Here is a 16,585-nt window from a genome sequence, read left to right on the forward strand (position 1 = left end):
ATATTTAAAAAAATATAAATCAATAAAATATTAATAATTCTTGTACGGTATTTAAAAAAATATAATTTAACAATTTTAATTAATACAAATGAATCAAAATATAAATAATTCATATTGCAAATGCAATACTTTTATTAAAAATAGACAGAGAATCTAAAGTTACACGTGGAAAGGGTCTGCAAAGCGTTTTTTGGTCTCAAAGAGTATTCTATTTTATCAAGATTTTTATATCAAAATACGACATCACAAAGTACTTATCATGCGATCTTGATAAATCATCAGAATAAAATGAGATTTTCTTAATATCCTCTCGCGTTTTAAGTGTAATCAACAATCAGACTCAACTGGCAGAAGAAAATAAAAGCTTTTTAAAATAAAATTGTGACTAATAAATCTTTCATTTAATTGAAGTAAAAATGTATCAATAAGGGGAATAAAATATTTATTTTATAAAAATCCTCAATCTAGATGTTTCAATCAGGGTTGGCAAGTCGGTCAATTGACCAGTCAAATTCAGTCAATTGACGGGTCAATTGACCAGAGGAGTATTTGACCTGTCAAATACGGTCAAATACTCTAAAAAATTTAAAGGAAGAATAAATTGAAAATATGTTTAAAAAAGGGAAAAAAGATGTAAATACATGTGATCACAATGTTTGCTTATTTTTTGTGTTCACAATATCAAGAGGAGAACTCACAAGTATGTGATATAATTCAAGAATTAGCTCTTTTACAAGATAGTGATGACCAAAATATTTTAAGTGATATAATTAATTTCAGAAGCAAAAACAGCATGTTTAATATAGCAAATTATGCGGAAAGTATAATTTCCAGAGAAACAATCAATTCCGACCTCTAGTTAATAGATTAAACTTTGTCCACCCTGCCCATTAAGAGACTAACAATTCCTAGTTCTACTTCTTCTTTAGAAAGAAATAGGTCGATTAGGGTTAATATTCTTATGAAAATGGAAATCGATTGAAGATCTAAGACATCAGGAAAATTGATTAAAAAATATTAAAGAAAATGATAATATTGAAAATGAATCAGAACAGAACTCTGCTACAATAGCTACACGTTAGTTATTGAATGACAATGAATTTAAAAAATTAATATTATAGATTTTATTTTACTATTTTATTCAAAATAAAGTTAATATTAACTTTAAAAAAACATATATTTGAATTTGACCACATTTGACCGTATTTGACCATATTTGACCGGTCAAATATCGGTCAATTGACCGAAACGTATTTGACCGGTCAAATGTTTCAATATTTAAGCGATTGGACTGTCTAAAAACTACTCTAGGTTTAAAAATTTCAATCCCAAACATATTAGCGATCTCCTTTACAACATTATCCTTTGCTCTATTCTTAACCTCCCTTAAATCATCAATTTTAGGTAGCATTTTGCTAAAATCATATGTATATTTTAATAAAAAATATACATATTGAATTGATATTAAAAATGTGGCTTCGTAATAGCCTGCAAAAGATTTTCAGCATCTGCGGAATCTTTTACTTTGCTTGATATGTAAGATTCTAGCGCTGCAAAAATAACTTCATATAATTAGATGAAAAGTCTCATTGATTGTTGTCTTTCAGTAAATAGTTTGACAAAATCTTTTTAGTTTTTTTTGATTATTTGAATCAATAGCATAAACGTTCGGTTAAAAGACTGCCTCTTCTTGGGTGGTGTAAAAAATCACAAACCGACTATACTGTTTCTATATTTTGAAAAATTTATTAGAATTATAAAAAATATCTATAATACATAATAAAATCCAATAAATTCCAATTAAATTAAAATATTTTTACGTAAACTGTTCCGGATGTCTCGAATTTCACATGCCTCATATATCATCAAATTTAGGCAATGTGAACTACAGTGATAAAGCTCTCTAATTCTTGACTGCACCCCTTTAACGTGACTACTCATCGAGGGAGCTCTATCATATCCTTGGCCTCTCATTAGATTTAAATCTAGGTCTAGAATGGTTGCTAAAATTTTTTGGCTAACGTCTTTGATTTAGTGTCATGTAAGTCAATAAATTGAACAAAGTATTCCTTCATTTTGAAATCACCTGATTCCATATCAATAAACCTTACTGCTATGAATAATTGCTCTATGTTACCAACATCCGAAGTCTCATCCACCAAAACACTAAAAATGGTGATGCTTTCACTCTTGAAGAAATTTCTTTCAATATGAACCTATTACATATGGTTATTATTCCATTTTGAATATTTGAACTAAGGTAGGGTAGGTGGCATTTTTAACAGAGTTTTCAAAAAACTTTATATAGTTATCATTATTATTACATAAAAGTTTCAACAATTCCTTGAAACTCCCTTCATTATGAGAAGACTATGTAAGTGTCAAGGGGCCAACAGATATTCTATGAGCTTTTAATGCTAAGCCCTGCCTCCCTAACCAAATGATTGCATCAATTATAATTATTCTTGCTCTGTTGGTTGTAACAATATCAAAATTTTTTTATTCAATACATTAGATATTGATATATTTTGATTCATAGAGATAGCTTTTAAAGCATCCGATATCTCACTAAAATTGAGATGTATATTTTTAAACCATGTGATCATTTAAAATTGAAAATTCTTATTTGTTTTTTTAAATATATTTCATTTTGATATCGTATATAAATTTATTTATAAATTGAAACCGTTTTTTAAATAAAATTATTCGCAATAAGAAAAAAATTTATATATTATTTTATTATTGAATATATCTAGTTAATTAAATTTTTTTAAGCATTAATATCTATTAAGGTATCATACAATGAATTCCATCTTGGAACACAAGGCACAGATAAAACATTCCCAAAATTTCTTTCATTATTTCTGCTGATTTTGATCTATGAACCATTTCCCAATATTTTGATTGTAGCCCTAAAGTTATGATATTGTGGTAGAGTGCACACGAAGCGCTTAAGCAATTATGTGTTATCTCAGAGGAACTCATTATGTTTCCATTTCGGCCAAAAATATGAATGAATGTTATTTACAATTATTACGCTTTTTCATAAAAATTAATTAAATAAGAAAATGAATTATAAATGTAATTAGGAATCATAATGAATTTACTTATACTTGCTAATTACGTCCCTGAAAAATATAATTAATTATAATTATCAACTCCTCTTTTTAAATTGGAATTAACTACAATCTCTAATTATAAAAATTGAACTGTAATTATTTACTGTCCAACCTTGACTCGGACATATTATTTTTAATAAAAAAAACATAAAATAAAATTATATCAAAATGTATCTGAAAATAGAAACAGATACCTCGAAAATACTTTTATATACCACATTTTTAAATCTAAATACTTATATTTAACAACTGTATTTTTATTTTTACAATAAATTCCATATCGTCCAATTCTATATATTTAAGTAATCCGACCACTGCCCATCAACTTGTGCCTTCTTCTGATCTCGCTCACCACTCATTTTATAACCCTGGTTATTTGAATACTACTTACCCCTCTTTTCATGTGTCATCCTTAACGTCATTATCTTGTTCTTCGGCTTATAACCTTACCACCGCATCCAGTTTTAAAGGATCGAATAACAACAACATTCCTGAATATCTGATTCATCCACATGGACACAACGCGGTGCAAATTACCAACGGTAAAACTACATTAAAAAAAATATATATAATAGAGATCTGCTAAGCCCAGCATGGGCCGTTAAAAAATTTTGCACAAGTTGCCTAGCCCGGTCCTAAATTTTTTTGCCCAGGCCGTTAAAATTTTACAATGCGTCAGACCTAGTCCATTAAAATTTTATAAAAAATTTGGCCTAGCTGGTTAAATTATTTTGTACGGGATGATCACATTTTTATTGTCTATATCTAAATTGTAATTAGATTATAAATAACGTTAAAATTTTTGTGAATTTCTTGTTATTTATAGATAGAATATTTTATTTAGACTACTTCAAAAAGTAAGCATATTGTAACTTATTTTTAAATAGGGGTTATCAATCAAAATGTGGGGTATGTATGTATCTCTCGGTTGGGAAATATCGCTCGGGTGGCCATATTTAAATCATTTCTAATTGCTCGGTTGGAAAATATCCCTGGGGTGGTCAGCGGAAAAAAATCCAATAAATAATTTCCCATTTTTTGATTTAAAATATATAAGATGGAAAATAATTTCCCTGAAAAAAAGTGAATGCCCCCCCCCCCCCCCCGAATGTATTAAATAATTTTCGAACTGGAAATTTAAAAAAATACATCTAAGTATAGATTGGAAATTTAATTCTCAGTTAAATGAAGTAATAATTTTTGAAATTATGTTTAAGATGTTAGTTCTCTTGAATGTATTTGTTACAAAATTTTTCGAACCGAAAACGAAAAAAAATCCACCTTAAAATTTATTTATCCTTTAATTTTTATTCAAGTACTTACAATAACTTTATACTTAATTTCAAATTTATTTTGAAAAAAACCTAGATGGAATGAAAATATAATTTTAAAAATAAATTCCTTATATTCTTATTTGACAACATTTCATATAAATTACAAAAATTTAGTACTGTAAACCTTTCTAAAAAATAGAGCGCGTTCAACGTTCAAACCTAAATAGAATGAAAATATAATTTTAAAATAAATTTCTTATATTCTTATTTGACAACATTTCATATATATTACAAAAATTTAGTGCTGTAAACCTTTCTAAAAAAATCGAGCGCGTTCAACGTTCATTGACAAAAATGTTCACTTTCAAAAAAGGAACTACAAAAACTGATATTTATTAACAAAGACCTAGAACTTCCTCTGAAATATAGTTAATTCAATTACTTCCCAATTATGGATACTTTAAAATTGACACCATTATTGGATTTTAAAATATTTTATTTTCTTCAATAAATTGAATAATATAATATTTATAACCAGAATAATCAAATTTGAAAAAAGTAAAAAATAAATAATTCAAAATATATTTTCCTACAAAGTGAAAAAAGTTACTAATGATTTTTTTTGTAATAAAAAATTCCTCCTAAAACAATATCAAATAATTGACGTTTAATTTTTTAATAATAATATTTTGCTCTTTCACTAATCACAATATCTTATACTTTTGATTGGCGTTTGTATAAATATATATATACAGTGTTGTGATGATTTAATGAAACATATTGACGATCAGGGCTGTGTCCAGGAATTTCGCGTTAGGGGGGCCAACTGTCCATTTTTTAAAAATAAAACAAATAATTAAGCCTTCATAGAAATTTTTTGCTCTTTTTATTAAAAAATTATTAATGTTATATGAATACAAAATAATACTATAATATGAACATACAAAAATAATAATATATAATACGACGATTTTTATTTTTAAATTTTAACATAAATGAATTAAAGGATAAATTTCGTGTTAATTTTTTTCATAAGCCATCAATACTAAATTTTGCTTACTTTGATCTTTCATCGACCCTCTAGTGTTCGATAGAACTCTCTTTATTATAGAGAAAGAAGCCACACAAGAAGCCGTTGTTACTCCAATGCTGAGTAGCATTTCAATTCTTATGCATGATGATATTTTTTTATACATAATATTTAGGATATTTTCAAAATTATGGGTTTCCTTAACTTCTGCAGCTAATAATCTATTAGTTAATTCTCATTTCATGATGTAAAGTTTCCATATTTAAGTTTAATAATTATTCTAATCGGGCCATTTAGTTATAAAATGATCACTATCAAAGGGGGGCAATGCATTAAAACTTGAATGATTATAATCATCTTGTGTAAATCTATCTAAAAAATTATCAATAAAGTAATCAATAATTTCATACTAATTCTATTTTAAAGAACTCCAATGGAGTGTTTTCGCAATCAAATTGTAATTTGGTTTAGACTAATAAATCTTGGAAATTTATAGGCGTTTTACGTACGCTTGATGATTTGTGGGGAGTGAGATTAAATTTTGTTAAAAGCTTTTCAGCCTTTATTCTAATCAAATCAATAGAATTATTGCTTTTTATATTTTTTAAATGTATTGATAGTAGAATCAAAACAATTTTTACATCCACTTGATAAGTACCTACTGACTGTGGATACATAGTGGATTTATTGTTATTAATATCTCATAAATTATAATGGCTAATATAATGTAATTTATATTAACGTATTGAGATAAAAGACCAGAGGCTTTGACAATGAATGCTAACCTCTGAATTAAAAGTTCTATTAGAAAAATAAACTAATACTTCACCTAGCCTCAAAATTAACATAAATGATGTGAGATGTTTCTAAATCACAGTCCACCTCTGGTCTAAAAGTCTCTTAAGAATATGGCCTGCATATTTACAGGATACGTTAAACCGCCTAAATATTATGCAATGCCTTGAATAAATAATTAGAAATGTAAACAATATTATTTTACCAATTTTGAACCACAAATGCAACATGTGGTTGTAGCAAATATAAAAGGAACTTTTTTATTAATTTTTTTTTGAAGTAGGGTTTGCACTCCTCCATTTCGGCCAGACATAACGTTTGCACCATCATATGCCTGGTTTATCATATTCGTTGAATTAATATTTAACTCATTAAGTTGCTTTAAAATGCAATTAGTAATGTTTCAGCAGAAGGACACTATAAATTAATAATCCCTATTAATTTTTCTTGGACTTCTCCAGAAAAAATATATATAATTATGTTCAGATTTTCAAAACCTGATGCATCTTTTGTTACATCAGCCTTAAGACAAAATAAAAGGCATCTCACTTTTATTATATTTATCTGAAATATAATCAAGCATCATATCTACCATAATAGATATTACTTCTTTTTAAATCTGGGTGATGTATGTATATCGCGTATTTTTGTATATAAATTTCGTAATTTTATTTAATTCAGGATCTTTTTGGATGGTGTATGAAATTGCTATAAATAGTCCAGAAAGAATAAATTATGTTTTCTACATTTGCAGCATCTGTAATTTTTGTTGAACCAGTCCCAGGGAAAAATAGCTTATGTTAAGAAATATCATGAAATCTTGATTTAAGATCCTAAAGATTACGGTTAATTTGTTGGCTTAGCAAAATTGTTGTTATCTCAGTATTTTCTTTATAATTATAAATTATTCACCGCTGTTTTAAATAACTGGTTATATCGGGCTTAGATAATATTATTTTGTCTAAGATCTTAATCGGACCATTTTTAAAAATAGGCTCAAATCGAGCTGTTTAGCAACACTGCACAATAATTACCAAATTTTATAAAAATTTAATAAGAACCTTTTTTATTTTAATAAATATTTACGGATCGGTATCAATCTGTTTCCTTATATTTGATATATATATATCAAGCCTTGAGAAACCACTTGATTAGCTTCCGTTTTTTTATGATTTGCACCCAGATCTATATCAGAGACCTTTAAAAGATAATAATATTTTGATTGAACCATAATAAATAAAATAATTATCATTGAAATAAGTTCAATTTAAAAGTTATAATTAAGCGCCTATATAATGTTATACACAAACACACAAGAAAATGATAAAATATGAATGAATGATGATTTTATATTGGATAAAAATAAAATAGGATAGGAAGAAATTTACAAATAAGACATGTTTTTTGAATAAATATTTAAAATTTATTATAAAAATATAAAAATAAATCAATTACAATAATTTTTTTTAAATTTGGGGGGCCAGAAAAATTTTTTTTTTGGGGGGGGGGGTACGATTAAATTAAAACCATATAAAATTATAATATTTGCAAAAATAATTAAAATATAGACAAAGCATTATTGAAATTTCTTTTATTATTCCTTTTGTTATTTTAATTATTTTTGCAAAGATTATAATTTTGAATCCCGGAAAAAAACCTCCGGAAAAAAAACCCCGAAATTTTTTTTCGAATTTACTTAAGATCTAATAATATCGGTATATTTTTATTTGGATTTATATAAGGTATTTACAAATTAGTATTTTAGAAAAGAATATTATAAAAATATAATTTAATAATAAATTTATCAATAAAATAAACAGATCTTATTGCAAATTTTGTCAAATTTAGTCTACTTAATATAGTAATTAAGGATAGATATTGTATTTATTACTATAGCAAAAATTTTTACGAAAATAAGTAATACATGGGTTATTTTACTGGGGTTTTTTTTCCCAGTACCAATTTGAATATCAGCATTTTTTCTTGTTTAAGCACTGCGATTTTGTTTTCAGTGTCCAACTACTTACACGCCATCGTTCAAGTTTGGTTTCATCGGCAGCCACATCGCATTTCATTTTTTTTAATCAATTCCCAGATTGATGGGTGTTTATTCCCAACCAGATTAGAAAAACGATGATTCGAACCTTCGCATTGATTATTTATAAAGTTATTAGTTGGATAGAGTGCTCTGATTCAAGTTTCTGGAGGAAATCGAGGCCCAATTCGACCTGTCTGGGATTGAGAATTGTTGTGACCTCCCTTGATACTCCATTGATGCAATTTTTATCGAAATATTCAAGAATATCCATACCATTGCTCGGAGTAACCGATCTAAGGAAAGCCATTGCATTGCCTATATCACATAAAGGAACAAATGCTAAGCATCATGCCACAAGAGAAGCTTAGGCATCGATTCTGTATTGGCTTTTCAGAACTAGCTTTTAAATTTTTCTATAGGTACTTTGACACAAATGGTAAAACCATCCTCTGATTATGATGTGATCTCCTAATTGAAAAAATAAATATAAATAATTTAACATATTAATAATCATACCAATGACAGTTTTAACCGCGCTCCTGCAGACTTTTCGAAATCCATGTATATATATATAATGGATCAGGAAATAAATCCCGTTCTTGACATTTATACATTATTACTTCGAATATTTTTTCGTAAATATTTTGTGTTTTTTTTGGAGACTAATAGCTGTTAATGATTGTGGCATTCGCTTATAAAATTATTTATCAATATTAATTATTGCTAGGTTATAATAAAAAAATTAAGTGAAAATTGAGAAGAAAAAATTTGGAAAAGGTTAGAAAAATAAAGATTAACAATGACTTAAAGCTAAAATTGGAAGAAAATTATAAATTGAGAATAAAATTTAAGAAAAATTATTTTCTTTTTTTAATCTTTTTTCCATGGGGTTTTTTTTCCTGGGCTTTTTTTTCCTGGGGGTTTTTCCAGGGGTTTTTTTTCCTATCACCTATAATTTTATTGGATGGGTTTTAATTTAATCGTCAATATGTTTCATTAAATCATCACAACACTGTAATTATATAAAATACGCACAGTGATGATAGGAACGCGTTCAAGTTCATTCAAAATCTTATGATAATTTTTTTTTAAAATTTAATTTAATATAAATAAATATTTTATATATTTTAACACAATATATTAGCCATGTTAAAAAATAATATAGATAATATAATTATAAATATATTATAAATATAAGTGAATAAAAAGATATCTTTATTTATAAAATTTTTTTTTATTAATTTTTAATAATAATTGTTTTTCAAAATTTTCATATGATAGACAGAAACGCTTAGCAGTTAATACGGCATTAGCATAACTAAAAACGCGCTCTACAGGGGGATATGAGGGAATTGTGGTATTATACTTAATAACTCTTTTAACATGGGAAATATATTAAAAACATTTATTGTTTTGCCCTTTGCTTCAAAAAATTGAGATAAGTTATCCTCCTACAATACATCCTCTATTTCTTCGTTTTATATTAAATATTTTCATAAAAATATTAAATTTATCATTTAATTTTTTACATTGTAGATAAAAATATAAAATCCTAGGTATAGTAGATTCAAGAAAATCATTTTTATATTAAAACTTTTATATATCATAAAAGTTAATTCTACAATATATACAAATTGTGTTCAACAATTAAAATATAAAATCCTTGATTAAAATAATTAAGAGATAATTTTAAAAAATGGCATTAAACATAAATTCTAAATGTTTTCTATCTATATAATATAAAAAATTTACCTTATTCTAAAATTAACTGGCTACTTAGTATCATATGAAATAAAATAATTAATATTACAATCAAATGTCGTTTTAAATTGGAACTTGAAGATTTTCAACTGATAAATTATACTTTTTGGGCACATTTTACATTTTGTAAGTATTCAATTTGTTCCTTCAATATAGCATGTTAATGTAAAATATTTATGAATTTGAGCCATGGTAATGTTAATTCACCTGATCTTGAATTAGAATCAGATAATGACTTAATAAAATCCATGCTTATACAAATCTATTAAATTAAAATATAAACATTAATATTCAAATTAATAAACTATAATTAATGGCTTGTTAAAAAATTGAAATATGAAAAAGGAAAAACAGCTGATTAAAAAAAGGCTTTTTTTCTTAAAAAATTAAGATTAATATTAAATTTTTCAAGTAAATAAAAATAAAAGTATTTTTAAAATTGAACGAACGTTAAATTCGAGCGTTTATCAAAAGAAAGGGAACGCGTTAACGTTCAAAGTTCGTCAAAAAAAAAATGAACGCCGTTCATCATTTTTTTCTAAAAAAACGAACTTCGTACAACACTACAAAAATTATATTTTTATTCATAATTTTAAAAATAACAAATCATTGACATTTTCATGAACATATTTAAATTATTGGGCAAATAAGGAGGTTCAGGAAAAATAGGCAAATGAGTTAATTTTTTTATAACAATGACTGGGTTGGGTGTAATGGTGTTAAATAGTCGAGTTCGTTCGACTCAGAGGTGTTAATGGATTAAGTCGGCTAACTTATTTCCGAACTAAAGTTATGAATTCGAGGACGAGTAGTTAGTTTATAATTTCCTTAAATTAAAAAATAATTATTAATTTTTAAGAATGTGGGAAGACTCGCCTAGATAATTTTTCGGTAAAATTCCCATCTTCTTAAAAGTTTGATTTTAATTGTGAACTCAAATCTTTAATTCAGCATTAAAATTAAATAAAAATGTCTAAATAATTTAGATCTAAAATCTTTTATTCAACCAATCATTTTGCTTTATTGTATATTTTTACTTTACCCTATAAAAATATTGGAAGCAAAGGACACTTACTCCCTCTTCGTATAGATAATGCCTAGGTATATTTCCTAATAAAAACACTCGAAATGCATACTTTTGCAACAAAACCTGGGAAATTCTTCTCACTAATTTGCTATTTTACGCCTTTCCTAGGGGTAGTTGGTTAGCAACCCCAAGCCTGGTTTATTCGGTAGCTTGGACATTGAAAAATATATCCTATAAATTTCATAAAACTTAGATTACCTTTGCTTCAAACTAAATAATAAAATATTTGCTAGCTTTTGACTCATATTTCACAATTATTGTTTAATATTAAATATTATAAATAATTTTTAGCCTATATATAATAAAAATTCGAAAGAAAAAAATGTCGATCAAATTTTATGATTATTTCCGGGTTTTGACATTTATTTACATTATGGGTCTTTAAAGACCTATCTTTTAGAGGTCTGGGCAAAATTTTTAGGCCGCTCCCAGTGTGAATTTATTTTTGCACAACCCTGATTTTTGCCCAGCCGGGTATGGTTGGCCAATAAAAATCGATTTGATTTGAATTAAGATTTTTAATGAAATTCAATTTACTAAATTTGATAGAAATATTTAATATAAGGAAAGACAAAATGGATTATTTTAGATTTAAATAATTTTTATATAAATAATACTAATTGTGGTAGTAGTCATTACTCCCGATACCACTTTTTGGAGGCCGATCCGATATTCTCGATATTAAATTGATATCGGCGTATTACCGATCCGATATCATATCTAATTTTGTATTCTAAAGATACCAATGGTTTTAATTTTTAATATACTTTTTATTAGTATAACATCTTATAATTTAACGGCGCGGGCCGTGAAATTACGCTTGACCCATCGTGTCACGTTGGGTCAAGACGTGAGTGTGAATATATTTTAAATCCCAAGGCGTGATGGGCCTTCCCAAAATTTTCCCCGGGCGAGATCGGGCGTGAACATAAATTTCCCGTGAATCACGGAAATTTTAATTTTTAAAATTGTTTTTTTATAAATATAAATTTGCAATTTTTTAATTATATTATATATTTTCTTATTTAATTTAGTTCTTTTTTAAAAAAGAATAATTTATGAAAACTAAAAATCTTCCGCATTTTATAAACAACATCCGGTATCATTTTGTTAGTTCTATTTTCTTTTTATGTTTAGGTGTTTTTTATCGCGAGACTATATGCTAAATTTTGCATAAACTTTTTACAGAAAAGTCAGTTATATTTTATTTGTAAAAATCTTCAATCTTTAAATGCAACAGAAAGTGAAGGATTTTAAAGCTAGGCCAAGAGATAAATGTTGGTGTTACATATGGATAACAAAATATAAAAGTTGTGAACCGGAAAACTCTCATGAATATTATAGGTCCAAAAATATACTATAAAATAAAATTTAAGATTAAAAGCATGATCAATAATAATTACTTGTCCATAATCACTGATATTTGACGAATGACTATAAAAATCTAGGTTTTTTAACCATTACACGACATATTACACTGTGTGACAAATTTCGACTTGATTTTTTGGGAGAAAATAAAATAAACATGTTTTAAGACAGTTTTTTATGCATATTCTAAATCTGCTGTCAGTTTTTTTCTAGCACGTCAGGTTTTTTATTTATTTTAGGAAGTAGCCAAAAAGGTCAATTTTAGCACTTTTCGAAGGTTTATAACTTCGGTTCTAATGATCCCTACAACTAAAAAAATATCTTAATTTTTGCAGCAAACCTTCCTTATTATTATTATACATTTTTTTTTATAAAATCCTTACTCAATTTTTTATCAACCTATATTTTTTAAATTTACCTTTATTTATAAAATCTTTTTTAATATAGCTTACATTTAATATATTTATTTATTGTGGCTTTCGTTCTCAAAAAAAAATTAATGAAAGAAATTAAATGTTTATGAAAAATTAAGCGCGAAAAAAAATAATTCTTCTTCTTCCTACTCGTTATTTGGCATATTTATTTCAAGGTACTCCATTGGAAAATCATATATTTTGATATAAATTTTTTTAAAAAACAAATATTCTTGAATACATCTAAAAAAGATAAATATTAATAAAAATATGAAAAAATTACCAATTATTGCATTTTAAATGAATTTTGCTTCAAAAATGCTCAATTCAAAAAGAGTACAAATTAAAAAAGTGGGTACAGATATCTGATTTTGGTATAAATTGATCATAAATGCATAAAATATTACTAAATACAACTAAAAAAGATATATTACCTTAATTTTGCTTTAAAAATGCTTTATGCAGAGAAAATTCAATAAAAGTATACAAATTAAAAGGTTCGAAAATATCTGTACCGACTTTTTTAATTTATAGATTTTGATTGAATTTTCATGGCATAGAGTACTTTTGAAACATAATTAGAATTAATATATAATCTTGAGCATATTTGAAGCAAAATTATATAAAATTTATCTTCTAAAGTTAATAATTTTGATAGTAATTTAAATTGAAAACTTAAGGCCCCCAAAACGAAATTCTTTACCATTTTTCTCAAAAACCAATCGATAAAAAATTATAAAAATTGGTAAATTTATAAAGAAATATAAGTTTAACACTATCACAAATTTTCAGGGATTTTTATTCGATACTTTTTAAATATATCCGTAAAAGACCTAAATTTTACCTTTTTGAGATTTCGAAACATTGTCTTTATACGGTAATATTTTTAAAACTTGGCGTGTAGGGAAAATTTGGAAAACGGATTCGAACTCAGCGTCAAATTCTGCACCAAAACTTGTTTTTATTTTCTTCTCCCATTCTTCTTGTCACACAGTGTTATCATTAAGGATTTTAAATTAAAAACATTTGTTTTGGCCACAAGGGCAATGGATGAAAAAAATGTCAAAATTAAAAGCGTAGTCTTCAATTTTAGGAGAATATACAGAAGTAGAAAATTACTTAAATAAATGTATAGTTGTGAGTGATAACGGAGCAAATCTTATAAGTGCATTCAAAGATGACGAAACGCTAGCATGTATATGCCATATACTAAATAATATTATGTATTATATTTTTGACAATTGTTTAACTGAAATAGCTTTTAATATAAATTAAAAAAATTATACAATATTTCAAACAATCTACAGCTAATATCAAACTAAACCACACCCTTAAACAAGATGTAATAGCAAGAATAACGAGATGGAACTCTGTATATATCATGTTACAGAGTTTCTTAAAATTATATTCTGAAATACAGGTGTACTTGTTTAGCAAGCAAAAATTAAATAGATTAGCCACAATTGATATCAGTATCATACGCGAGTTAGATAAATTTTTATCAATATTTAAAGAATGCTCGGATAATCTGAGAGCAGATTCTCGTCCCACAATAAATAAAGTTTATCTATGGAAACAAAAATTAATAAAATTTTGTTAACCTTCTAAACGTGATACAATAATAATCAAAACCTTAAAATACAGAACAAGATTTCTTTTAAAATATTATTATGCAGCCACTACCTAAGGTAGGCTTAATTCTAGATCCGAATTTCAAAAGACAATAATCATAAAAATGCTAAATGATATAAAATTAGATGATATGCTTAAGTCGATGCCAACTATCATTTATAACTTTCCTAACTTATCCTAAACTCATAAAAAACCGTATATTCTAAATGGTCAATACCAACTATCACTTCCTAATTCATCCTACATTCATAAAAGACCGTATATTCTAAAAAAAATTTAGAGAATTTCTAGAAGATTCTGATGAAGCATCAACATCACTGATGAAAGCTATGAGGATGAACTTAAAAGATTCATATAAGATAAATAACGACAATATTTTGAAGTTTTGGAAGCAGGAATATTCATTTCTTTTTTGAGAAAATTATCGAGTAAATTTTGTCAGCTGCAAGTTTGGCTTCTAGTGAAAAGTTTTTTTCTGTAGCCAATCTCTTATTAGAGGAAAGGCGTACACAATTAAAATAAAAAAATATGGACATTCTTCTTTTTCTAAATAAATTTCGATTTATAGATTATATTTATTTTTTGTTATTAATATGGATTATGAAATTAGAGAAATAAATAGAATGAATTCAAAAAAGTGTAAAATTATAACAATAGTTTTGAAAAATTAAAAAACACCGTGAAATTTCGGGCGTGACGGACCTGAATCAAAATATTGCTTGTCGTGAGCGGGCAGGTCGGGGCGAAAATTTTTTAATGGTAAGCGTGAATGGGCGTAAATTTTTTTTATAACCACCGTGAGCGGGCGGGTCGTGAATTGAAAATTAAGCCCGCGCCCACCTAAACTCTACCATAACTTAAATCATTTGAATATATTATAATGATCAGATATATTTTATATTCAATTTAATTGCAATTCTAAAAGTATATAAAATATTTTTATTGTTAAATCACTTTTATATAACATTAATCTATGTACATAATAAGTAATAAACAAATATATTATGAAAATAAATAATTAAAATAATATTTAAAATAAAATATCGAAGATTTCTTTTTAGAAATACTAAAATTTTAAATTTATCAGAGGTCAGCCTGCGGCGATGGTAACTGTCAATATCACCAGCTTCACTAAAAAGAGATTATCGCACACTTTTAGAATGCGCAAAAAAAATAACAATATGTCAGAATGTTAATTAATTATTAAAAAAATATACATAAAAATGGATTTCGAATTTATTTATAAAAATAAATGATTTTAAATATAACTTTTTTTAAAAATTTTATAACATTTTATTTTTGAAGACGCCATTTTATATCGGATCGAATCGGAAAATTTTATAATATTAACCGATAACCGATATTTTAAAATGGGATCGGCACTATCCGACATAAAATATCGGTACATCCCTACTCATTGGATAAAAAAAATACTTCATTTATTTTGTATTTTATTTCAATTTTTGACATTATTAATTGTTAGTATAATTCTGATCTCAATGTAGTGAGAAATTATCTATTATTCAAAAAAATAATTAGTTTGTTAAATTTAGGGCTGTAAATCCTCCTTCTAAAAAAGGTTATGGTTCTCTGAACCCTATTCGATTTCAGGTTTGCAGTCTAGTAAAAAAAGTCATAAAATGTAGTAAAAATAACAGAAACATCAGTTTTTTTAAAAATTTTATACTATATTTAGCATTTACCATAAAAATAATGTTATCATTATAATTAGAATAATACAGTACAAATTAAAAAATAATATACTATTTGTTTTTTTTTAAATTTTTGGCACATAGCAAACAATTGCCACAAAACTATTAACCAAGATTTTTTTAAAAAGAGTATTAACAAATATTTTAATTTGGCTAATGCATCAGGGCGCCCAATTGGAAAATAACACTAGCTAAAATTAAGACTAATAAAACCACCATTATTCTATTAGCTTAAAAGATAAATTTTTAAATTTGGGTTAACAGTTTTATTTGAGGATATTCATAATAGTATTCGTCAGAGAGCTGCATTCCCGTTCCGGGTACATGGGTCGGCCCGTATTTTAATTTTTTAAATT

At 26.1% G+C, this 16,585-nt stretch overlaps 1 protein-coding gene across 1 annotated transcript in view; it reads left to right on the forward strand.

The window, feature by feature from the left end:
* The window catches only part of LOC135931459 (uncharacterized), a 93,035-nt gene that overhangs the window by 24,822 nt on the left and 51,628 nt on the right, over positions 1-16,585 (forward strand). Inside the window, exon 3 of the mRNA XM_065468585.1 lies at positions 3,423-3,661. Coding sequence (XP_065324657.1) covers positions 3,423-3,661 — 239 coding nt within the window. The remainder of the gene's footprint in view (positions 1-3,422; positions 3,662-16,585) is intronic.

Source organism: Gordionus sp. m RMFG-2023, chromosome 1 (assembly GCF_954871325.1).
Source record: "Gordionus sp. m RMFG-2023 chromosome 1, tfGorSpeb1-WG-v2, whole genome shotgun sequence".
NCBI lineage: Eukaryota > Metazoa > Nematomorpha > Gordioida > Chordodea > Parachordodidae > Gordionus > Gordionus sp. m RMFG-2023.